This window comes from Triticum urartu, chromosome 3A, assembly GCF_056163025.1.
Source record: "Triticum urartu cultivar PI428250 chromosome 3A, HENAU_Tu73, whole genome shotgun sequence".
Lineage (NCBI taxonomy): Eukaryota > Viridiplantae > Streptophyta > Magnoliopsida > Poales > Poaceae > Triticum > Triticum urartu.
Window position 1 is genome coordinate 651,592,167 of NC_141875.1, and position 26,688 is coordinate 651,618,854.

At 41.5% G+C, this 26,688-nt stretch overlaps 1 protein-coding gene across 1 annotated transcript in view; it reads left to right on the forward strand.

The window, feature by feature from the left end:
* Window positions 1–516: 516 nt before the first annotated feature.
* Window positions 517–26,688, forward strand: part of LOC147981102 (uncharacterized) — a 34,351-nt gene continuing 8,179 nt past the window's right edge. Inside the window, exon 1 of the mRNA XM_087515864.1 lies at window positions 517–740. Coding sequence (XP_087371990.1) covers window positions 517–740 — 224 coding nt within the window. The remainder of the gene's footprint in view (window positions 741–26,688) is intronic.

Below are 26,688 nucleotides of genomic sequence, written 5' to 3' on the forward strand. Positions count from 1 at the left end.
CCAAATCTAGGTCATCCGGACGTGTCCACCACATCGGACTAGCGATGAGGCCCAACACGGAATCACCCGAAAACTCGGCGGTTCGACGGACGTCTCCTCTGGTGGGGGTGTGAACGCCGCGTAGTGCCGCTCCAGCTCTCCACCCGAGGCCAAATCCGTCTATTTAAGCCGGCTAATGTCCCCAACCCTAGCCACATCCACCTCCTCCTTGTCCGAGCCGTCAGTCCGAGCCCGCCATGGCTCGGCAAAAGAAGACCACGTATGCTATGTTCACACAGGTTCCAGATTGAGGAGGAGATCCGGGCGAGGTGCGCCGCCCGCATCGTTGCTGGCCTGCCCCTGGACTCGCCGGGGCCAGAGCAGGAGGAGCAACCGGAGGAGGATCGGAGGAAGGAGCAGCAGCCGGCTCCGATGGAGATGGTGAACGCAGAGGAGGATGAGGCGGAGCAAGCACTGGCTCCGGGCTTCAACATCGAGGATGCGGAGCCGTAGTTTGCGGCCACCCAAGCGGCTGAGATGGCGAAGCAACAAGCCATCCCGGAGTCCATCCAGGATAAGGCCTATGTCAAGGTCAACCGGCAGGAACGGGAGGCGACCAGCGTGCTTTTCGTCGAACTTGACGCGGAGGCGGAGGTCGACGCGGAGCAGCCGAAGTTGCGGTTGCCGCCCATGTACCCGGAGCCAGGCACAGAGATAGTGGACATCTTCGACGAGGAATATAGTATTATAGGTAGATCTACGTAGGATTTCCTTGCTTGGATGCTTTTGTACGGATTTAAGGTTTTAAATATGAGGTATCCGGATGCAATGGAGGAAATTTAAGGTGTGACCGGTCGCTGCCCGTGGTCGTGTTCGGCCGCGTCCGCGGGCATTTGAGAGTCCGGATTTGCCAAGTCCAGCTATAGATGCTCTTAGGTCTAGCCGGCCGCAGTGGCCCTAGGGGAAGGACAGAAACCGGGCTCCTTGGAGCCCATTTTGCAAAAAAGATCAAAATGTATTTAAAAGTTTCAAAAAATGTCAATTGTTTTGTACAAGTACATACGCATGTTCTTCAAGTATGTACAAAATTTCATCAAGTAATTCAATTATTTGCATGCTACACAAAAAAGATAAATATATGGCCCAGAAACAACAAAGAAAAAACCAATTTTAATGTGTATATTTATCTTTTTTTATACATTACATATGGACATATATGTTCATGAAATTTTATACATTTATAGAACAAATATACATCTATGTATGTACTTTTTTCAGTTTTTTTTAATATGTGGAAATAGTATTTTCATTGGAAAAAAATAAAGAGCTCTATAGAGCTCAGACTCTATGCACTTTTCGAGTGAACGCCCGCTTTAGTCCCCCATGGCTTTGACAACACGCTTCTGGGTACATTAGAGGAGAGAAAATTACCTATTTCATCCTTGAACTTGCTGGTGCATAACGAAAACATCCTCCAACCCGCACATGCAAGAGGATGTCCTAACTAGGAAGGACACCATTTTTTGTTTGGTATTGACTGTAGATTTCGGTAAAAAAAAATTTGCGGGATAGATTTCTGCAATAGTTCATTTAACTGATTTTTTTAGTTAACTGAACTTTAATTTCCTCTTAAGTCAAACACACAATTCAACAGAAAATGGACATTGATTTCAAAATTGTAACACGGACTAAACACTGGTTTAGAAGAAACTAAGCATGACCATTAGACTAGGATGAACATTAGATAAGCGAAAGAGCCTTCTTCAGACAAACGAATCTTCTTCTTCATCGCCGACACTGCAGCTGCCGCAGCGCAACTAATCCTCCTCTTCCTTGTCAGATGAAATCTTGATGACATTGTCATCTTACTCATCGCTGGAGGGGCCAATCGCCGCATCGATTTTGGCACTCAAGATCTGGGCATGGCTGTTGGACTCAGCGTGGTAGGCCAGCTGGTTGGCTTGGTGTGCGCTCATTGATGCCATCACTATTAGGGAAAATCTTAACAGTAACGCGGGTTGAAGGTGTAGTAGTGGCGCGGGTGGGCACGCTACTGATACGGCGCTACAACTTGCGCCTACACATTGGGTCTCCACCGCTTGCGCCTACACCCCATGAAGATGAAGCTGTGATGATGGATGCCTTAAACGTGACGGCCTAAGCGTCGACGTAGATCATGCGGACAGGGTGAGCTGGTGGGTTGATATTGACCAGCCTCACCCCCGTCGGTGGTTTTCATGTTGCGATTGTGAATTTGTTGATGGTATGTGTTTAGTCAGTCACATAGAATGTCATATTCAATAATCAACAGACATATTCTCTTATTCCTGGTAGGGGACTCCGACAAGGAATCCCTACTCTGCTATCCGTGCTAACTGCTTTTAACAAGCACACATGATTGATGTAAATACGTCATGCTTTTAATTCGAATTCTTCTGTTCTTTTGGGATGATATTTCACCTAGCTTCATTGTTTTGGATGTAATAAATGATGTATCCTTATTCGAGTTAAAATAAAATGTACCATGAAGGCTTTTGCCTCAACAACAAAAAAGAACCGCTTTTGCTATTCTTCAGGCACCTGAAAATTTATTCTATTTCAGTTAATTTTTTTTTCTATGGCCTGGAATAGCCCACCATCCATGTAGCTGGCTAGGCTAATAATACTGGGCCAAAGCCGACCCACGGACAAAGGCTGTATATCCACGCAATATACGTCTTCAACTAGGGTTGCTTGCGCCACCACCATCGTCCTTGAGAAATTTAGGTCCTCTCGCCTCCGGCTGCCATCTTGGCGCTGAGAGGTGGGGGGACCTCAGATCTTCAAGACCTCTATGTTCTTCCCCATCGTTTAGTGATCATCATAATTTGTGAGAATAAATTTCCTCTTGTGCTTTTGACGGTGCCATCAGGTTAGAGAGTTTTCTGTCCTCCGGGATCTGATTATTCAGATCTGATGAATTTATATTGCTGTGTCAAGCCTTTTTTGTTGGTATGATCCTATGTGGAGGTGAAATCTTTCATCGATAACATGATGAAGATATAGTGATTCGACGGCCTGTACTTATAAGGGATCATCCCCGTCCTAAGTACGTGCATCGATCATGGCTTCCCATCTCTTTGGATGATCGGCTCAAGGCGCTTTTAAAAACCATTATTGGTAATGTTCGTGTTGGTGGAAGAGTGACAACATCGTTGCTCCAGTCATATTGCAGCCTCTTTACCAAAGTCTTTGAAGTATTTCTTCGAGCAGAGATTGACTCCGTGAAGAAAGTGATTTCAAGAGATTTCATTGTAATTCTTAGTCATAGAAGTTACTTTGTATTTTTTGGATTTTAGGTCTAAATCACTTTACCTGTAATTGTTACGAGTATAAATAAAGTTAGAGGTGTTTCTCAAAACAAAGTTAGTGGAGGTTGCCTCAAAAAAAGAAAAAAAATAGCGGATGCATGCAAACGTGTGTGTGTGTAAGTATTTGATCTGATTGCGTGTGCTATTTTTTTGCGAGAATACTTTCGATCTATTCATTTTTAATTATGACAGTACAACGAACACTAGAAATAATAAAAATTACATTCAAATCCGTAGATCACCTAGTGACGACTACAAACACTGAAGCGAGTGGAAGGCGCGCCGCTATCATTGCCCTTTCCTCACCGGAGTTGTCGGGAAGTCGTCGTGCTAAGGCCCCATAGGACCATTGCGGCAGAATAGCAACCGCTGCCGATGAAGAGTAGCGTAGATCGAAAGGATCCAACCTGAAAACACGTGAAGGATTGTGTATGCTGTGTTGCACGCTCGCGCGCAAAATGTGTTGTGTGTAGTGTTGCTGTGTCTGGGTCCACACGCGCGTGTGCGCATTTTCCATGAGTGAGTGTGCGGTTGCGTGAGTGAAAGAGAAATAAATGGGGAATCAACATTATTGATGTGAAATGCAATTCAATTTTAATGTGTCGTGAAACGACTAATCTCGTTATTTTGTGTTTTGAGCACTGGGTATAACATCGACATATGTATGTGCCAGTTATACTTATTATATGATTATATTATAGATCAACACAAGCTTTATGCATTTTGTTTGCAAGGTTTGGGCCATTATTATTTTTAGTTATTTCTTCATTTTCATTGTTCTTTTAGGATAATCCCAATTTTACAGTAAGACCACTTTTACAACTCCATCTTCTTTAGATTGAAATTTATATTTAAATAAAAATTAGGTTTTGTTTCGGTTCACACTTTTATATGGTTATGTTTGCTGGTGAAAAAAATGGCTGGGGACGGAAAAATCGTCTAGTTTCCTCCCGTGTGCTAATGTTTCATTTTTTATTGCTTAGTGAATCTTTGACTGTTGGATTTTCTCTGTTTAGGCGGTGACTACTTAATTTGTGAAATGCACATAAAATGGAATACATTTTTAATCAATCTGCTTAAATCATAATTATTATAAAGTTGCACTATTTTATGCTTGTTTTTGCATAGTATGGGAGAGTGCAAGTTTTGTTTTATATATGTGCAATTATCAATATATTCTAACCTCCCCATATAATAAAAGAGTTTGACCCAAAGTATTTATAACTTGTTCATGTTAGGCATAGTTCTATAATATAAATTTCCATTTTAAATTTCTTGTCATTCGTTTTAATATTAAACCACTCCCATAAGTTATTCTTCCTTAGAAATAAATGTGTTCTTATTAGTTTTTGTTCATGATCTAAATTTGTACTAAAAGCTAAGTGAGGTTTAGTTTTTAAATTTGTTCTTGGTCATGTTTTATCCTTTCTTCATTTTCTCTCGTCTTTTAGGGTAACACCAATGCCCTTAATTCATTCTTCCTTAGATGACATAACTTTCAACTTTTGTGTTTTTCTTCATTTTTTCTAAACTTTCATTTTCATTTTTGTTTTTTCCAGATAACACCACTTTCGTGATTCTATCTTCCTTATATTGAAATTTCTATGTTTAAATAATATTTAGCCTTTTTACTCCATATTATTATAGGTCTTTTATTATTGGTACAAAAGTGTCTGGCATGAAAAAATACATCTAATTTTCTCACTTGTGCTAATATCTCATCTTGTTTTTTGGTTGTTGCTTAGTAAATTATTTTATTGTTGGATTTTCTTTGTGTTACTGGTGACTATTTGTTGTAATCATGTGATTGCTTAATTTGTATTAGAGACTTAAAATGGAAATCATTCTTAATTAATCCACTTAAATTATTATTATTATTTGCACTATTTTACGTTTGTTTTACACAACATGGAAGAGTGCAAGTTTTTAGTAATTTATGTGCATTATGTTCTAATTTCCGCAGATAAGAGAGAATATGACATTAAGTATTTATAATGTGTCCATGTTAGGCATAGTTGTATAATATAAATTTTATTTTTAAATTTCTTATCATTCTTGGACTAAACCCTCCCATAAGTCATTCTTCCTAATAAATGTGTTATTTTGTGTTTTTGTTCATGATCTAAATTTGTACTAAAAGCTAAATGCCATTTTCTTTTTTCTTGTTATTTTCTTTTTTTCTTCATTTTCATTCTTCTTTTAGGTAATATCAATGGACTTAATTCATTCTTCCTTTGAATAAATGTTGTTTTATTTTCATTTTTTTGTTAGGTAATACCACTTAGCTTGACTTTGTTAATTATTTCTTCCATAGAAAGAAATGAGTTCCTATTTCATTTTCGTTTTTATTTCTTCTTTGAGGTACGATATGGACATGTCTGCTTCGGATATGACCAGATATTACGTGCATACACATAACTCAGTATTTTTTTTGTAATTATAAAATATATTGTTTTAGTGTTGAGAACAAAAGACTAATATTTTTATGTGCGAAACTAACGAAGACGGAGATTTATACATGGCACGAGTCAATGCATAATTACCTTCTATGTTCTAATCAAGTCATGATCACAAATTCCAAAATAAGATGAGCTTAGGCTCGTACATGTTGTAGAATCATTGGAAATGCAAAATTTGCACGCGTTCACTTCTCCGGGAATGCAAAACTTAGATGCATCTACATGGATGCATGGTGCGTCCATGCAGGCAAGAGAAGAGCACATCACGAGGCTTTTGATCGGCTCCTATGTAGCGTGCAGACTTTGTCCATCGGATGTTAATCCGAGGGCATAGAAAAAGTGACTGAAAGTTAAATAAAATTCAGGCACCTGACATATAGGTGCTCCCAGAAAGACTCACATGCCACAGCCTCACATGTGATTCAAGATCGACTTGGAAAAAGGAAACCTGCAAATGGTGATTCCGTGTTGCGGTGTTTGTGAATTTTTTTGACATGTGGCGGACTTGATGAGGTTTGTCTTGTCAAAGGACGACGTCTCTGGATATGCTTTCCTTATGTGGTGGAGCGGTGCTTCATCCTGCATATTGATGACGGCGGATCTCGGCGGTGTGGTGCAGTGGAGACTCGGCGCCCGATGCACGGTGCTGGACTCGCGCAGGAGGAGGTTGTTGTTTGGCGTCATGATGATGTCGATGGCAGAGTGGCCAGGCAACGTAGAAGCCTCAATATGATCTGAAAACCTGTGAAAGATGGCGGCGACGACACATGAGTGCGTCTGACCGGATTGTGTCCCAGATCCGGTATGTGGCTCGGCTGGGGCTTCCGAATGAGTTTCGGCTTTCGGCTTTTGATGTTAGGCTTAGGTGAGTGGTTTGGATAGTGGCCCAGCTAGCACCCCTTCATCAGATTGGGTAGGAGTAGCGGCATATGTTACCAAGATGATGGATTCAGGCACATTGTTATAATACTTTGTAAGGTCCTCGAGAATAATCAATAAAGTGGCTGTATGCATCTCCCAGATGCAGAGGCCGGAGGTCATCTTTTTTTCTAAAAAAAAATGCTTTCCTTACGTGCTTCTCTTGTTAGCGGGAACCATTGCTATGTTTATGGCCTTCTCTACATAAAATTGAGTACTTGGATGTTGCTTTTAAGCGGCATACGTGCTTCTCGTGAGCATTCTTTTTTGCCGATAATTGTAAACGACGTTTGACGTGGTCATCTCATACTCTTGGGGTTCTGTTTGCCTTTTTTTTCCTTGGCATTTTTCAACATTAGAATGCGTGCCATCATGTTATCTGTTTCGAGGTTGGTTGAAGCCAAACGGGACAGAGAGGCGCCCCTGTTGTGACACACGCAGGCTTGCCATCTCACGTGCGCACGAAACGCATGGACCGATCTGCTCTAGCCTAACATGCGTGTCCTCCTCCCAACTAAATTATGGGCAACGTAGCCGTGAGCCGCGCAACCAGATCACTGCCAGCGCCGGGTTCTTGTAACGTGTAGCGACGGGCTGGCCCTGCACCACCATACACCTGTAGTCACCTCACTGTTGGCGTCCGTCCGGGTCTCCGGCCGGGGGGCTGCACATGCCGTCGCCGGGAGGGACGGGTACCGTGTCCGTCCGTCCGGCCGTGTGGGGGCTCCAGAGAGACGGCCTTGAGTTGATTGCTGCATGTTACTACTAGCATCTAATGATCTCCACGTACTGCCTGTACCGCGTTCCTGGCAAACCAAGAAAAGCCTCTCGCCCCTACCCATCATGGCCATTGCCATGGATATGATGGTTCCTTTTTCTCGAGCTAGCCCAATCAGGAGGGTTGACAGCGGTGCTAGTAAGTGCAGGTACCTGTCTCCTCTCCCACCGACGGGATGCACAACCGCAAACCGATTCAGCGTAAAATAAAGATCTGACTCGCACGGTGACACACTTGCGTCTTCGTCATGGTGCAGACGCCAGAGTTTCCCCTTTTCAAACAAAAAAAATGATGAAATGAAAATCCCTTTCTCGATCTTCAGACTAGACATCTAGCGTCGTCGGCGCGAGCGCACACTTTTTTCTTAAGGCCTTGCTTTAGAAGATTGGGACTCAGTGGGTTGTCGATATCATCTTTGTAAAATGGTTCTGCCATTGCCGACTACTATGTATTCTGGTTGAGTAGTTTTATGTCATGGATTTGCTAGAGATCTTTCGTAATAAATTTGTGGAATTTATGTCCTATGATGCGGGTTTTAATAACCTTTTTTAAAAAAACTGTGCATCGATCCAAGTCATCTGAACCGCGCTAGATCGAAGGGCCAAAGAGGACCCATTGCATTTGGGCGTAAGACAGTTAACTAAGTAAGAAGATGGTAGCAGGTCTAGGACCTAGTAGGACCTAACTCAAGCCATGGTCCACATGATGTTTCCTTCGATAACATCCTAGGACATAAGTTGATGATTAAAAAAAAGGACATAAGTTGATCCTCTTTGGTCCTTCCATGGCATATTAGCTTGAATTGATTGTTACATGTTACTGCTACAAGTATCTAATGATCTCGGTGTACCCATTCTTGGAAAATCAAGAAAAGTCCTCCCCTCCCTACCCGTCCGCACATCCATCATGGTCACTGCTTTGGAGATCATGATTCCTTTTCTCAAGCCTGCCCAATCACAAGGGTTGACAATGGTGGTAGTAACTACAGGTACCTTGTCTCCTCTCCTAGGATGGGATGCACAACTGCAACCTGACTCAGCGTAAAGAAAGGTAAAAGCTAAAGGAGAGGAGATAAATAGAGCTTTTCGATCTTTTCCTCAGAGTCACGTCGTGCACTTGCGTCATCCTCTGGGAGAAGACATTTCATTTTTTTCTGTGCCATTGTACTAGCTTTGAGTAATCAGTTGGATTGGGCATAGTGAAATAAAATGGTTGCGTGCATCACTTGATTTAGAGGCTGGAGCTTTCACTTTTGCGAAAAAAATGAAAAGAAAATCGTTGTCCTGATCTTCAGAGACTGGATACCTAGCGACGTCGGTGTGAGCACACACTTTTTCGAAGGCATTGCCTCACAAGATTAGGTCTTAGTGGTAGGTGTTATCAATGTCATATTTGCAAATTGTTCTACCATTGCTGACTACTAAGTACTCTGATTGTAGGTTCATGCCATGGATTTGCTAGAGATATTGCATACTAAGTTTGTGGAAATTTATATCCTAGGATGCGGTTTTAATCTTTCTTAAAAAAGCTTGTGCACCGATTCAAGCCGCCCAAACCACGCTAGATCAAATGGTCAAAGATGATCAATTGCATATATGGGCGTAAGGCAGTTAACTAATCTAAGGAGATGGTAGCAGGCCTCTCCTAGCTAGGGCCTAACAGGACCTAACTCATGCCATGATCCATCCACATGATGTTTCCTTCGGTAATGGGCATCCTAGGACATAAGTTGATCCTCTTTGGTCGGTCCACGATATATGGGCTTGAATTGATTATTAAATGTTACTACAACTATCTAATGATCTCGGTGTATCTCGTTCTTTGAAAATCAAGAAAAGACATCCTCTCCCTACCCGTCAGCCCATCCATCATGTCCACTACTTTGGAGATCATGATTCAATTTTCTCAAGCCTACACAATCACGAGCGTTGACAGTGGTGGTAGTAACTGCAGGTACCTTGTCTCCTCTCCTAGGATGGGATGCACAACTGCAACCTAACTCAGCGCAAAGAAAGGTCAAAGCTAAAGGAAAGGAGATAAATGGAGCTTTCCGATCTTTTTGTCAGAGTCATGCCATGCACTTGCATCATCCTCTAGGAGAAGACATTTCATTTGTTTCTGTGCCATTGTACTAGCTTTGAGTAGTCACTTGATGTAGAGGACGGGCTTTCCCCTTTTCATTTTTTTGAAATGAAAATCGTTGTCCTGATCTTTAGAGACTGGATACCTAGCGACGTCAGTGTGAGCACACACTTTTTCCTTGAAGGCATTGCCTTATAAGATTGGGACTCAGTGGTAGGTGTTATCAACCTCATCTTTGTAATGGTTTTGCCATTGCTGACTACTATGTACTCTCATTGTAGGTTTATGTCAGGATTTACTAGAGATACTCCATAATACATTTGTGGAAATTTATATCCTAGGATGAGGTTTTAACCTTTGTTTATAAAGCTTGTGCATTGACTCAAGCCGCCCAAACCGTGCTAGATCAAATGACCAAAGATGATCAATTGCATATATGGGCGTAATGTAGTTAACTAAGCTAAGCAGATGGTAGCAGGCCTCTCCTAACTAGGACCTAACTCGTGGCATGATCCATCGCTAGGATGTTTCTTTCTAGAATGGGCATCCATACGATAGGATGTGCTCCCCTAGGACCCAACTAATGTCACTCATGGTGGTGCATGTAGGAAGGCCGAACAAAATTGGCTTAAAAGAGGGGAGTGGTGTAGCAGTTGCTTAGGGTTCTGCCAGCGCCGAGTTGTTCCTAAATGTGTAGAGACAGGCTAGCCTAGAGGCATCATGCATCAATTGTCACCACAATGTTGACGTAGTAGGGCACGGCGCATCCGGGTCTCCGTCCGAGGTGCTCGCAAACTATTGAAAATATGCCCTAGAGTCAATAATGAAATATTATTAAGTTATTTCCAAGTTCATAACTAAGTTTATATTCATGAGCTATAATTGCAATGATTCTTGAATGTGAGATTTAGAGGAAAAATCAGCTGCATGTGTGGAAACATAAACAAAAAATTGATAGCTAGTCTTGCCTCCAAGACTAGCTTGTATATTGCAAATGATCATGTTTTCATGACCATGGGCATTGTTAAAGTAACAAGGGTGCTAGCAATAATGAGAACTCATTGTTACCCAATTTATGATATATTGCCAGATCCCATCGTAACTAATTATCGATATTACCATATTATGAGTTATGACTTACTTACTCATACATCCATTTTGCATCATGCTTTTATATCAATATTTACTGCATTATGGGCTGTTATTACACATTATGTCACAATACTTATGCCCATTCTCTCTTATTTTACAAGGTTTACATGAAGAGGGAGAATGCCGACAGCTGGAATTCTGGGCTGGAAAAGGAGCAAATATTAGAGACCTATTCTGCACAACTCCAAAAGTCCTGAAACTTCACGGGAGCACATTTCAGAATATATAAAAAATATTGGGCGAAGGAAGCACCAGAGGGGTGTTGGGTTTCGTAGTAATTTCAAAAAATTTCCTACGCACACGCAAGATCATGGTGATGCATAGCAACGAGAGGGGAGAGTGTGATCTACGTACCCTTGTAGATCGACAACGGAAGCGTTTGGTTGATGTAGTCGTATGTCTCCACGGCCCGACCGATCAAGCACCGAAACTACGGCACCTCCGAGTTCTAGCACACGTTCAGCTCGATGACGATCCCCGGACTCCGATCCAGCAAAGTGTCGGGGAAGAGTTCCCTCAGCACGACGGCGTGGTGACGATCTTGATGCACTACTGTCACAGGGCTTCGCCTAAGCACCGCTACAATATTATCGAGGACTATGGTGGAAGGGGGCACCGCACACGGCTAAGAATATGATCACGTGGATCAACTTGTCTCTAGGGGTGCCCCCCTGCCCCCGTATATAAAGGAGAAAGGGGAGGAGGCCGGCCGGCCCCTATAGGCGCGCCAGGAGGAGTCCTCCTCCTAGTAGGAGTAGGACTCCTACTAGGAGGCAGAAGGAAGTGGGGAGGGAGAGGGAAAGGGGGGCGCCGCCCCCCCTCTCCTAGTCCAATTTGGACCAAGGGGGGGAGGAGGCGCGCGGCCCACCCTGGCTGCCCCTCTCTCTCTCCACTAAAGCCCATAAGGCCCATTACTTCTCCCGGTAGGGTTCCGGTAACCCTCCGGCTCTCCGGTTTTCTCCGAAATCACCCGGAACACTTCCGGTGTCCGAATATAGCCGTCTAATATATCAATCTTTATGTCTCGACCATTTTGAGACTCCTCGTCATGTCCGTGATCACATCTGGGACTCCGAACTAACTTCGGTACATCAAAACTCATAAACTCATAATATAACTGTCATCGAAACCTTAAGCGTGCGGACCCTACGGGTTCGAGAACAATGTAGACATGACCGAGACACGTCTCCGGTCAATAACCAATAGCGGAACCTGGATGCTCATATTGGCTCCTACATATTCTACGAAGATCTTTATCGGTCAGACCGCATAACAACATACGTTGTTCCCTTTGTCATCGGTATGTTACTTGCCCGAGATTCGATCGTCGGTATCTCAATACCTAGTTCAATCTCGTTACCGGCAAGTCTCTTTACTCGTTCCGTAATACATCATCTTGCAACTAACTCATTAGTTGCAATGCTTGCAAGGCTTATGTGATGTGCATTACCGAGAGGGCCCAGAGATACCTCTCCGACAATCGGAGTGACAAATCCTAATCTCGAAATACGCCAACCCAACATGTACCTTTGGAGACACCTGTAGAGCACCTTTATAATCACCCATTTACGTTGTGACGTTTGGTAGCACACAAAGTGTTCCTCCGGCAAATGGGAGTTGCATAATCTCATAGTCATAGGAACATGTATAAGTCATGAAGAAAGCAATAGCAACATACTAAATGATCGGGTGCTAAGCTAATGGAATGGGTCATGTCAATCAGATCATTCACCTAATGATGTGATCCCGTTAATCAAATAACAACTCTTTGTTCATGGTTAGGAAACATAACCATCTTTGATTAACGAGCTAGTCAAGTAGAGGCATACCAGTGACACTCTGTTTGTCTATGTACTCACACATGTATTATGTTTCCGGTTAATACAATTCTAGCATGAATAATAAACATTTATCATGACATAAGGAAATAAATAATAACTTTATTATTGCCTCTAGGGCATATTTCCTTCAGTCTCCCACTTGCACTAGAGTCAATAATCTAGATTACACAGTAATGATTCTAACACCCATGGAGCTTTGGTGTTGATCATGTTTTGCTCGTGGAAGAGGCTTAGTCAACGGGTCTGCAACATTCAGATCCGTATGTATCTTGCAAATATCTATGTCTCCCACCTGGACTAGATCCCGGATGGAATTGAAGCGTCTCTTGATGTGCTTGGTTCTCTTGTGAAATCTGGATTCCTTTGCCAAGGCAATTGCACCAGTATTGTCACAAAAGATTTTCATTGGACCCGATGCACTTGGTATGACACCTAGATCGGATATGAACTCCTTCATCCAGACTCCTTCATTTGCTGCTTTCGAAGCAGCTATGTACTCCGCTTCACATGTAGATCCCGCTACGACGCTTTGTTTAGAACTGCACCAACTGACAGCTCCACCGTTTAATGTAAACACGTATCCGGTTTGCGATTTAGAATCGTCCGGATCAGTGTCAAAGCTTGCATCAACGTAACCTTTTACGATGAGCTCTTTGTCACCTCCATATATGAGAAACATATCCTTAGTCCTTTTCAGGTATTTCAGGATGTTCTTGACCGCTGTCCAGTGATCCACTCCTGGATCACTTTGGTACCTCCCTGCTAGACTTATGGCAAGGCACACATCAGGTCTGGTACTCAGCATTGCATACATGATAGAGCCTATGGCTGAAGCATAGGGAACATCTTTCATTTTTCTCTCTATCTTCTGCAGTGGTCGGGCATTGAGTCTTACTCAATTTCACACCTTGTAACACAGGCAAGAACCCTTTCTTTGCTTGATCCATTTTGAACTTCTTCAAAACTTTTTCAAGGTATGTGCTTTGTGAAAGTCCAATTAAGCGTCTTGATCTATCTCTATATATCTTAATGCCTAATATGTAAGCAGCTTCACCGAGGTCTTTCATTGAAAAACTCTTATTCAAGTATCCCTTTATTCTATCCAGAAATTCTATATCATTTCCAATTAGTAATATGTCATCCACATATAATATCAGAAATGCTACAGAGCTCCCACTCACTTTCTTGTAAATACAGGCTTCTCCAAAAGTCTGTATAAAACCAAATGCTTTGATCACACTATCAAAGCGTTTATTCCAACTCCGAGAGGCTTGCACCAGTCCATAAATGGATCGCTGGAGCTTGCACACTTTGTTAGCTCCCTTTGGATCGACAAAACCTTCTGGTTGCATCATATACAACTCTTCTTCCAGAAATCCATTCAGGAATGCAGTTTTGACATCCATCTGCCAAATTTCATAATCATAAAATGTGGCAATTGCTAACATGATTCGGACAGACTTAAGCATCGCTACGGGTGAGAAGGTCTCATCGTAGTCAATCCCTTGAACTTGCCGAAAACCTTTTGCGACAAGTCGAGCTTTGTAGACAGTAATATTACCGTCAGCGTCAGTCTTCTTCTTGAAGATCCATTTATTCTCAATTGCTTGCCGATCATCGGGCAAGTCAACCAAAGTCCATACTTTGTTCTCATACATGGATCCCATCTCAGATTTCATGGCTTCAGGCCATTTTGCGGAATCTTGCCTCACCATCGCTTCTTCATAGTTCGTAGGTTCATCATGATCTAGTAGCATGACTTCTAGAACAGGATTACCGTACCACTCTGGCATGGATCTCACTCTGGTTGATCTACGAGGTTCAGTAGTACCTTGTTCTGAAGTTTCATGATCATCATCATTAGCTTCCTCACTAACTGGTGTAGGTGTCACTGAAACAGTTTTCTGTGATGCACTACTTTCCAATAAGGGAGTAGGTACAGTTACCTCGTCAAGTTCTACTTTTCTCCCACTCACTTCTTTCGAGAGAAACTCCTTCTCCAGAAAGTTTCCGAATTTAGCAACAAAAATCTTGCCTTCGGATCTGTGATAGAAGGTGTATCCAATAGTTTCCTTTGGATATCCTAGGAAGACACATTTCTTCGATTTGGGTTCGAGCTTATCCGATTGAAGCTTTTTCACATAAGCATCGCAGCCCCAAACTTTCAGAAACGACAACTTTGGTTTCTTGCCAAACCACAGTTCATAAGGCGTCGTCTCAACGGATTTTGATGGTGCCCTATTTAACGTGAATGCGGCCGTCTCTAGAGCGTATCCCCAAAACGATAGCGATAAATCAATAAGAGACATCATAGATTGCACCATATCTAGTAAAGTACGATTACGACGTTCGGACACACCATTACGCTGTGGTGTTCCGGGTGGCGTGAGTTGCGAAACTATTCCACAATTTTTCAAATGTACACCAAACTCGTAACTCAAATATTCTCCTCCACGATCAGATTGTAGGAATTTTATTTTCTTGTTACGATGATTTTCTACTTCACTCTGAAATTCTTTGAACTTTTCAAATGTTTCAGACTTGTGTTTCATTAAGTAGATATACCCATATCTGCTTAAGTCATCTGTGAAGGTGAGAAAATAACGATATCCGCCACGAGCCTCAATATTCATCGGACCACATACATCTGTATGTATGATTTCCAACAAATTTGTTGCTCTCTCCATAGTACCGGAGAACGGTGTTTTAGTCATCTTGCCCATGAGGCACGGTTCGCAAGTACCAAGTGATTCATAATCAAGTGGTTCCAAAAGTCCATCAGTATGGAGTTTCTTCATGCGCTTTACACCGATATGACCTAAACGGCAGTGCCACAAATAAGTTGCACTATCATTATCAACTCTGCATCTTTTGGCTTCAACACTATGAATATGTGTGTCACTACTAACGAGAATCAATAAAAATAGACCACTCTTTAAGGGTGCATGACCATAAAAGATATTACTCATATAAATAGAACAACCATTATTCTCAGATTTAAATGAATAACCGTCTCGCATCAAACAAGATCCAGATATAATGTTCATGCTTAACGCTGGCACCAAATAACAATTATTTAGGTCTAATATTAATCCCGAAGGTAGATGTAGAGGTAGCGTGCCGACTGCGATCACATCGACTTTGGAACCGTTTCCCACGCGCATCGTCACCTCGTCCTTAGCCAATCTTCGCTTAATCCGTAGTCCCTATTTCGAGTTGAAAATATTAGCAACAGAACCAGTATCAAATACCCAGGTGCTACTGCGAGCATTAGTAAGGTACACATCAATAACATGTATATCACATATACCTTTGTTCACCTTGCCATCCTTCTTATCCGCCAAATCCTTGGGGCAGTTCCGCTTCCAGTGACCAGTCTGCTTGCAGTAGAAGCACTCAGTTTCAGGCTTAGGTCCAGGTTTGGGTTTCTTCTACTGAGTAGCAACTTGCTTGCTGTTCTTTTTGAAGTTCCCCTTCTTCTTCCCTTTGCCCTTTTTCTTGAAACCAGTGGTCTTGTTGACCATCAACACTTCACGCTCCTTCTTGATTTCTACCTCCGCAGCTTTCAGCATTGCGAAGAGCTCGGGAATAGTCTTATTCATCCCTTGCATGTTATAGTTCATCACGAAGCTCTTGTAGCTTGGTGGCAGTGATTGGAGAATTCTGTCGATGACGCAATCATCTGGAAGATTAACTCCCAATTGAATCAAGTGATTATTATACCCAGACATTTTGAGTATATGCTCACTGACAGAACTGTTCTCCTCCATCTTGCAGCTATAGAACTTATTGGAGACTTCATATCTCTCAATCCGGGTATTTGCTTGAAATATTAACTTCAACTCCTGGAACATCTCATATGCTCCATGACGTTCAAAACATCGTTGAAGTCCCGATTCTAAGCCGTAAAGCATGGCACACTGAACTATCGAGTAGTCATCAGCTTTGCTCTTCCAGACGTTCATAACATCTGGTGTTGCTCCAGCAGCAGGCCTGGCACCCAGCGGTGCTTCCAGGACGTAATTCTTCTATGCAGCAATGAGGATAATCCTCAAGTTACGGACCCAGTCCGTGTAATTGCAACCATCATCTTTCAACTTTGCTTTCTCAAGGAACGCATTAAAATTCAACGGAATGACAGCACGAGCCATCTATCTACAATCAAGCATAAACAAGCAAGATACTATCAGGTACTAAGTTTCATGATAAATTTAGGTTCAATTAATTTTACTTAAAGAACTCCCACTTAGATAGACATCCCTCTAATCCTCTAAGTGATTAAGTGATCCAAATCAACTAAACCATGTCCGATCATCACGTGAGATGGAGTAGTTTCATTGGTGAACATCACTATGTTGATCATATCTACTATATGATTCACGCTCGACCTTTCGGTCTCCGTGTTCCGAGGCCATATCTGTATATGCTTGGCTCGTCAAGTATAACCTGAGTATTCCGCGTGTGCAACTATTTTGCACCCGTTGTATTTGAACGTAGAGCCTATCACACCCGATCATCACGTGGTCTCTCAGCACGAAGAACTTTCGCAACGGTGCATACTCAGGGAGAACACTTCTTGATAATTAGTGAGAGATCATCTTATAATGCTACCGTCAATCAAAGCAAGATAAGATGCATAAAAGATAAACATCACATGCAATCAATATAAGTGATATGATATGGCCATCATCATCTTGTGCTTGTGATCTCCATCTTCGAAGCACCGTCGTGATCACCATCGTCACCGGTGCGACACCTTGATCTCCATCGTAGCATCGTTGTCGTCTCGCCAATCTTATGCTTCCACGACTATCGCTACCGCTTAGTGATAAAGTAAAGCATTACAGCGCGATTGCATTGCATACAGTAAAGCGACAACCATATGGCTCCTGCTAGTTGCCGATAACTCGGTTACAAAACATGATCATCTCATACAATAAAATTTAGCATCATGTCTTGACCATATCACATCACAACATGCCCTGCAAAAACAAGTTAGACGTCCTCTACTTTGTTGTTGCAAGTTTTACGTGGCTGCTACGGGCTTAAGCAAGAACCAATCTTATCTACGCATCAAAACCACAACGATAGTTTGTCAAGTTGGTGCTGTTTTAACCTTCGCAAGGACCGGGCGTAGCCACACTCGGTTCAACTAAAGTTGGAGAAACTGTCACCCGGAAGCCACCTATGTGCAAAGCACGTCAGGAGAACCGGTCTCACGTAAGCGTACGCGTAATGTCGGTCCGGGCCGCTTCGTCCAACAATACCGCCGAACCAAAGTATGACATGCTGGTAAGCAGTATGACTTATATCGCCCACAACTCACTTGTGTTCTACTCGTGCATATAACATCAACATATAAAACCTAGGCTCGGATGCCACTGTTGGGTTCCGTAGTAATTTCAAAAAATTTCCTACGCACACGCAAGATCATGGTGATGCATAGCAACGAGAGGGGAGAGTGTGATCTACGTACCCTTGTAGATCGACAACGGAAGCGTTTGGTTGATGTAGTCGTACGTCTCCACGGCCCGACCGATCAAGCACCGAAACTACGGCACCTCCGAGTTCTAGCACACGTTCAGCTCGATGACGATCCCCGGACTCCGATCCAGCAAAGTGTCGGGGAAGAGTTCCGTCAGCACGATGGCGTGGTGACGATCTTGATGCACTACTGTCGCAGGGCTTCGCCTAAGCACCGCTACAATATTATCGAGGGCTTCGCCTAATCTCGAAATATGCCAACCCAACATGTACCTTTGGAGACACCTGTAGAGCACCTTTATAATCACCCATTTACGTTGTGACGTTTGGTAGCACACAAAGTGTTCCTTCGGCAAACGGGAGTTGCATAATCTCATAGTCATAGGAACATGTATAAGTCATGAAGAAAGCAATAGCAACATACTAAATGATCGGGTGCTACGCTAATGGAATGGGTCATGTCAATCAGATCATTCACCTAATGATGTGATCCCGTTAATCAAATAACAACTCTTTGTACATGGTTAGGAAACATAACCATCTTTGATTAACGAGCTAGTCAAGTAGAGGCATACCAGTAACACTCTGTTTGTCTATGTACTCACACATGTATTATGTTTCCGGTTAATACAATTCTAGCATGAATAATAAACATTTATCATGACATAAGGAAATAAATAATAACTTTATTATTGCCTCTAGGGCATATTTCCTTCAAGGGGGGCCACCCACCATCCAGGAGGGTGGGGGGCGCGCCCTACCCCCCTGGGCGCGCCTCCTGCCTCGTGGGCCCTCTAGCAGCCCTCTGATGCCCATCTTCTGCTATATGAGGTCTTTCATCCGGGAAAAAAATCATAAGCAAGCTCACGTGACGAAACTCCGCCGCCACGCGGCGGAACCTTGGCGGAACCAATCTAGGGCTCCGGCAGAGCTGTTCTGCCGGGGAAATTTCTCTTCGGGAGGGGGAAATTATCACCATCGTCATCACCATCGATCCTATCATCAGGATGGGGTCAATCTCCATCAACCTCTTCACCAGCACCATCTATCTCATACCCTAGTTCATCTCTTGTATCCAATCTTTGTCCCAAAATCTCAGATTGGTACCTGTGGGTTGCTAGTAGTGTTGATTACTCCTTGTAGTTGATGCTAGTTGGTTTATTTGGTGGAAGATCATATGTTCAGATCCTTTATGCATATTAATACCCCTCTGATTATGAACATGAATATGCTTTGTGAGTAGTTACGTTTGTTCCCGGGGACATGGGAGAAGTCTTGCTATAAGTAGTCATGTGAATCTGGTATCCGTTCGATATTTTGATGAGATGTATGCTGTCTCACCTCTAGTGGTGTCATGTGAACGTCGACTACATGACACTTCACCATTGTTTGGGTCTAGAGGAAGGCATTGAGAAGTAATAAGTAGATGATGGGTTGCTAGAGTGACAGAAGCTTAAACCCTAGTTTATGAGTTGCTTCGTAAGGGGCTGATTTGGATCCATATGTTTCATGCTATGGTTAGGTTTACCTTAATACTTCTTTTGTATTTGCGGATTCTTGCAAGAGGGGTTAATCATAAGTGGGATGCTTGTCCAAGGAAGGACAGTACCCAAGCACCGGTCCACCCACATATCAAATTATCAAAGTACCGAATGCGAATCATATGAGCGTGATGAAAACTAGCTTTACGATAATTCCCATGTGTCCTCGGGAGCGCTTTTCTTTATATAAGAGTTTGTCCAGGTTTGTACTTTTCTACAAAATGGATTGGGCCATCTTGCTGCACCTTATTTACTTTTATTACTTATCACCCGTTATAAACTACCTTATCACAAAACTATCTGTTACGGATAATTTCAGTGCTTGCAAAGAATACCTTACTGAAAACTGCTTATCATTTCCTTCAGCTTCTCATTGGGTTCGACACTCTTACTTATCGAAAGGACTATGATAGATCCCCTATACTTGTGGGTCATCAAGACTCTTTTCTGGCGCCGTTGCCGGGGAGTGAAGCGCCTTTGGTAGGTGGAATTTGGTAAGGAAAATTTTATATAGTGTGCTGAAATTTATTGTCACTTGTTACTATGGAAGATAATCCTTTGAGGGGTTTGTTCGGGGTATCTTCACCCCGACCAGTAGATTAAAGAGTTGCTCCTCAACCTACTGAACCTACTGAAAATGTTTACTTTGAAATCCCTTCGGGTATGATAGAGAAAATGCTAGCTAATCCTTTCACTGGTGATGGAACATTACATTCCGATTTGCACCTAATCGATGTGGATGAAGTTTGTGGACTATTTAAGATTGCAGGTATGCCCGAGGATGTTATCAAGAAGAAGGTCTTCCCTTTATATTTGAAGGAAAGGGCATTGACATGGTTTAGGCTATGTGATGATATGGGATCATGGAACTACAACTGATTGAAATTGGAATTTCATCAGAAGTTTTATCATATGCATCTTGTTCATCATGATCGTAATTATATATATAATTTTTGGCCTCGCGAAGGAGAAAGCATCGCTCAAGCTTGGGGGAGGCTTAAGTCAATGTTATATTCATGCCCCAATCATGAGCTCTCAAGAGAAATTATTATTCAAAAAATTTATGCTCGGCTTTCTCTCAATAATCGCTCCATACTCGATACTTATTGTACTGGTTCTTTTATGATGAAGACTATTGAATTCAAATGGGATTAATTGGAGAGAATTAAACGCAACTCTGAAGATTGGGATCTCGAAAAAGGTAAGGAGTCAGGCATAACACCCAAGTTTGATTGTGTTAAATCTTTTATGGATACCGATGCCTTTCGTGAATTTAGCACTAAATACGGACTTGACTCTGAGATAGTAGCTTCTTTCTGTGAATCCTTTGCTACTCATGTTGATCTTCCTAAGGAGAAGTGGTTTAAATATAATTCTCCCGTTGAAGTAAAAGTAGTTGCACCTATTAAAGTTGAAGAAAAGACTATCACTTATAATGTTGATCCTTTTGTTCCTACTGCTTATATTGAGAAACCACCTTTCCCTGTTAGAATAAAGGATCATGCTAAAGCTTCAACTATGGTTCATAAGAGTAATACTAGAACACCTACACCCTCTGAGCAAATTAAAGTTGAACCTAGTATTGCTATGGCTAAAGATCTCTTGGCCGATAATATTGATGGGCATGTCATTTACTTTTGTGATGAAGCTGCTAGAATTGCTAGACCCAATACTAAAAATAAACATAGACCTGTTGTAGGCATTCCTGTTATTTCTGTTAAAATAGGAGATCATTGCTATCATGGCTTACGTGATATGGGTGCTAGTGCAAGCAGGGGCGGAGCCAGGATTTGGACATGGGGGGGGGGAAGAGAATAATGACTGCACCCGATAACTAACACTAACATACATTCAATTTAAGTAACATACATGGTGAAGAATTTTTATGTCAAAAATGTGCCTTCGCAAGCTCTGTAGGTAAAACAAGCTTGGTTGTGATACAATATTTAATGACGATATCTTTCTTTTTCGTTCACACCATTTTGAAAGCATGTTTTTGGTTATCTCATTGACAATGAATCATAGTTAAATTACAAAAAGGCAAATCAGGCTTCTAGTTACACTCTTACTTATGCGTACATAATTCATGCTTGCATGTATCCTCATAAAACAATTACAATATACAACATACCTCTAGCTTTAGACTTTATTGCATAACCGCTTGATGATTTAGCACTCCAACTGACCAACATCAGCACCAGTGCACCACCAGCAATTCTACTTAGTACAAACAGTATGTAATTTAATTGACCTGCTTAAATTTACAGAACTACAACTAGTAATTTGTATAATCTACAATATTAGTATGTCTATACAATATATCTCACAGATCACGAAATCAGATTTGTACCTACGTGTGAGGCATGTAGCGAGACAGAAGACCGCAGTCGGCTGGCTGTTAACAACAGCTATTCGGCAGGCCGTAGTTGACAATTGTGTCCCACATGACCGCCACACCTTCACCAGTCGCTGGCGGAAACACTGAAGGAACCCCTAGATCGGGCGAGGCGGCAGTCAATCGAGATCGAGACCGTCGAGTAGAATTGAACATGATGGGGATATGCGTCAATGGTAAGGTGCGTGTTTTAATGGATCAAAAATAGTCCGGGGTATGATAATGGATCAATTGAGCGTGTCGCTAATTATTTTCCTTTTGGGCTTTGGGCCATTCAGCCATTCGATGCTACAAGCTTAATTTGCTAATGGCCAGGATTAGCATAGCCCCCACTCTAATCTGTTGAGGGGGGCCGATCCATAGGGGGGGTCTAGCCCCCACTGACTCCGCTCTGAGTGCAAGTGCAATACCTCATTCCTTATATAAAGAAATTATGCAAGATATTGCACCTGCTGAGATAGAGGAAATTTATGTTACAATTAAGCTTGCCAATAGAGACACTATTTCACCAGTTGGGATTGTTAGAGATGTTGAAGTCTTGTGTGGGAAATTTAAATATCCTGCTGATTTTCTTGTTCTTGGTTCCCCACAAGATGACTTTTGTCCCATTATATTTGGTAGACCCTTCTTGAATACTGTTAATGCTAAGATAGACTGCAAAAAGGATGTAGTTACTATTGGTTTGGGGGATATGTCTCATGAGTTTAATTTTGCTAAATTTCGTAGACAACCCCATGATAAAGAATTGCCTAGTAAAGATGAAATTATTGGTCTTGCTTCTATTGTCGTCCCTCCTAATGATCATTTAGAACAATATTTACTCGACCATGAAAGTGATATGTTTATGAATGAAAGAAGGGAAATAGATGAAGTATTCTTTAAACAGGGACCTATTTTGAAACACAACTTGCCTGTTGAAATTCTAGGGGATCCTCCTCCACCCAAGGGTGATCCCGTGTTTGAGCTTAAACCTTTACCTGATACTCTTAAATATGCTTATCTTGATGACAAAAAGATATATCTTGTTATTATTAGTGCTAACCTTTCAGAGCATGAAGAAAATAAATTATTGAAAACTTTGAAGAAGCACCGTGCTGCTATTGGATATACTCTTGATGATCTTAAGGGCATTAGTCCCACTCTATGCCAGCACAAAATAAAATTGGAGAAAGACGCGAAACCGGTTGTTGATCACCAACGACGGTTAAATCCTAAGATGAAAGAAGTGATAAGAAAAGAAATACTAAAGCTTCTAGAGGTAGTTATAATTTATCCCATTGCTGATAGTCAATGGGTAAGTTCTGTCCATTGTGTCTCTAAGAAGGGAGGTATTACTGTTGTTCCTAATGATAAATATGAACTGATCCCATAAAGAATTGTTACAGGTTATAGAATGTTAATTGATTTCCGCAAATTAAATAAAGCTAGTAAAAGGGATCAGTACCCTTTACCTTTTATTGATCAAATGCTAGAAATATTGTCCAAACATACACATTTTTGCTTTCTAGATGGTTATTTTGGTTTCTCTCAAATACCTGTGTCAAAGGAGGATCAAGAAAAGACAACTTTTACTTGCCCTTTCGGTACCTTTGCTTATATACGTATGCCTTTTGGTTTATGCAATGCACCTGCTACCTCTCAAAGATTTATGAGTGCTATATTCTCTAACTTTTGTGAAAAGATTGTTGAGGTTTTCATGGATGATTTCTCCGTTTATGGAACTTCTTTTGATGATTTCTTAAGCAACCTTGATCGAGTTTTGCAGAGATGTGAAGAAACTAATCTTGTCTTGAATTGGGAGAAGTGCCATTTTATGGTTAATGAATGTATTGTCTTGGGGCATAAAATTTCTGAAAGAGGTATTGAAGTTGATAAAGCTAAGGTTGATGCTATTGAAAATATGTCGTGTCCTAAGGACATTAAAGGCATAAGAAGTTTCCTTGGTCATGCCGGTTTTTATAGGAGGTTCATTAAGGACTTCTCTAAAATTTCCAGGCCTCTGACTAATCTCTTACAAAAAAATGTTCCTTTTGTCTTTGATGATGATTGTCTAGAAGCATTTGAAATACTTAAGAAAGCTTTGATTTCTGCACCTATTGTTCAGCCTCCTGATTGGAATTTACCATTTTAAATTATGTGTGATGCTAGTGATTATGCTGTAGGGGTTGTTCTAGGACAAAGAGTTGATAAGAAATTAAATGTTATCCAATGTGCTAGTAAAACTCTAGATAGTGCCCAAAGAAATTATGCTACTACTGAAAAGGATTTTTTAGCAGTTGTATTTGCTTGTGATAAGTTCAGACCTTATATAGTTGATTCTAAAGTAATTGTTCACACTGATCATGCTGCTATTAAATATCTTATGTAAAAGAAAGATGCTAAACCTAGACTTATTAGATAGGTTCTCTTGCTACAAGAATTTGATTTGCATATTATTGATAGAAAGGGAGCTGAGAACCCCGTTGCACACAACATGTCTAGGTTAGAGAATGTTCTTGATGACCCACTACCTATTGATGATAGCTTTCCTGATGAACAATTAGCTGTCATAAATGCCTCGCACTGCTCCATGGTATGCTGATATGCTAATTACATTGTTGCTAAATTTATACCACTTAGTTTCACATACCAGCAAAAGAAAAAAATTTATATGATTTAAGACATTACTTTTGGGATGACCCACACCTTTATAAAGAAGGAGTAGATGATGTTATTAGACGTTGTGTACCTGAGCATGAACAGGAACAGATCCTACGCAAGTGTCACTCTGAGGCTTATGGAGGACACCATGCTGAGATAGAACTGCACATAAGGTATTGCAATACAATTTTTATTGGCCTACTCTCTTCAAAGATGCCTGTAAGTTTGTCTTATCTTGTGATGAATGTCAAAGAATTGGTAACATTAGTAGACGTCAAGAAATGCCTATGAATTATTCACTTGTTATTGAACCATTTGATGTTTGGGGCTTTGATTATATGGGACCGTTTCCTTCCTATAATGGGTATACACATATTTTAGTTGTTTTTGATTACGTTACTAAGTGGGTAGAAGCTATTCCAACTAATAGTGCTGATCATAACACCTCTATTAAGATGCTTAAAGAAGTTATTTTTCCGAGGTTTGGAGTCCCTAGATATTTAATGACTGATGGTGGTTCACATTTTATTCATGTTGCTTTCCGTAAAATGCTTGCTAAGTATGATGTTAATCATAGAATTGCATCTCCATATCACCCACAGTCTAGTGGTCAAGTAGAATTGAGTAATAGAGAGCTTAAATTGATTTTGCAAAAGACTGTTAATAGATCTAGAAAGAATTTGTCCAAGAAACTTGATGATGCATTATGGGCTTATAGAACTACATATTAAAATCCTATGGGTATGTCTCCATATAAAATGGTTTATGGTAGAGCATGTCACTTACCTCTTGAACTAGAACATAAGGCATATTGGGCCATTAAAGAGCTCAATTATGATTTCAAACTTTCCGGTGAGAAGAGGCTTTTTGACATTAGCTCACTTGATGAATGGAGAACCTAGGCCTATGAGAATGCCAAACTGTTTAAAGAAAAAGTTAAAAGATGTCATGACAAAAGGATACAAAAACGTGAGTTTAATGTAGGTGATTATGTATTGTTATAAAACTCTCGTTTAAGATTCTTTGTAGGAAAAATCCTCTCTAAATGAGAAGGTCCTGACATTATCGAGGAGGTCTATCGTTCCGGTGCCATAAAAATCAACAACTTCGAAGGCACAAATCTGAGGGTGGTGAACGGTCAAAGAATCAAACATTATATCTCAGGTAATCCTATAAATATTGAAACTAATGTTATTGAAACCGTAACCCCAGAGGAATACATAAGGGAAACTTTCCAGAACGTTTCAGACTCTAAAAAGGAAGGGGTATGTGGTACAGTAAGTAAACCGACTCCAAAACAGTTCTAATAGCAATTTTTCTCCGTTTTGGAATATTTAAGAAAATAGGAAAAATAAGAAGTAGTCCGGGAAGGACACGAGGCGTCCACGAGGGTGGAGGGCGCGCCCTACCCCCTGGGCGCGCCCCCTGCCTCGTGGGCACCTTGTGTGCTCTCTGGACTCCGTTTTCTTGCACGATACTTCTTTTGGTTGGTAAAATTCATTATATAATCTCCCGAAGGTTTTGACCACCGTACCACGCAAAGATCCTCTGTTTTTGTTTCGAGCTGTTCTATGGCAGATTAGATCAAGATGTCTTCTCAAGACTCCGACGGAGAGAGCTATGTATCACATCTCATTGCTGACCCAAAGACCTATGGGGACCTATCTCCTTGTGGTCGAACTACGGATGATGAGGAGGATACTCACTTGAGGATGATCAATGATTCAAGTTCGGAGGAGGAGGATGTCCCTCTACCTCGACCTGGGAATATGCACGTGAAGTTCAAGAAGTCTAATCTCCCCAAGAGGGCTAAACTGTCTAACAACCGATCTATTCCTTCTCGTTTTCGGCAGAAAAGCAAAGGAGATTTATGTGAAAAGATCTTGAAGCTGGAATCGGAGGTCGATGATTTAAAGGAGGAGATCTCTCTTCTCAATTACAATATGAAAAAGCTGAAGGCACAATTGTCATCATCACCAACATCTTCTTCACCAACAAAGAAGAACTGTGTATCGGGTATGGGCACTCCCCTTGGCAACTGCCAAGCTTGGGGGAGTGCCCCGGCATCG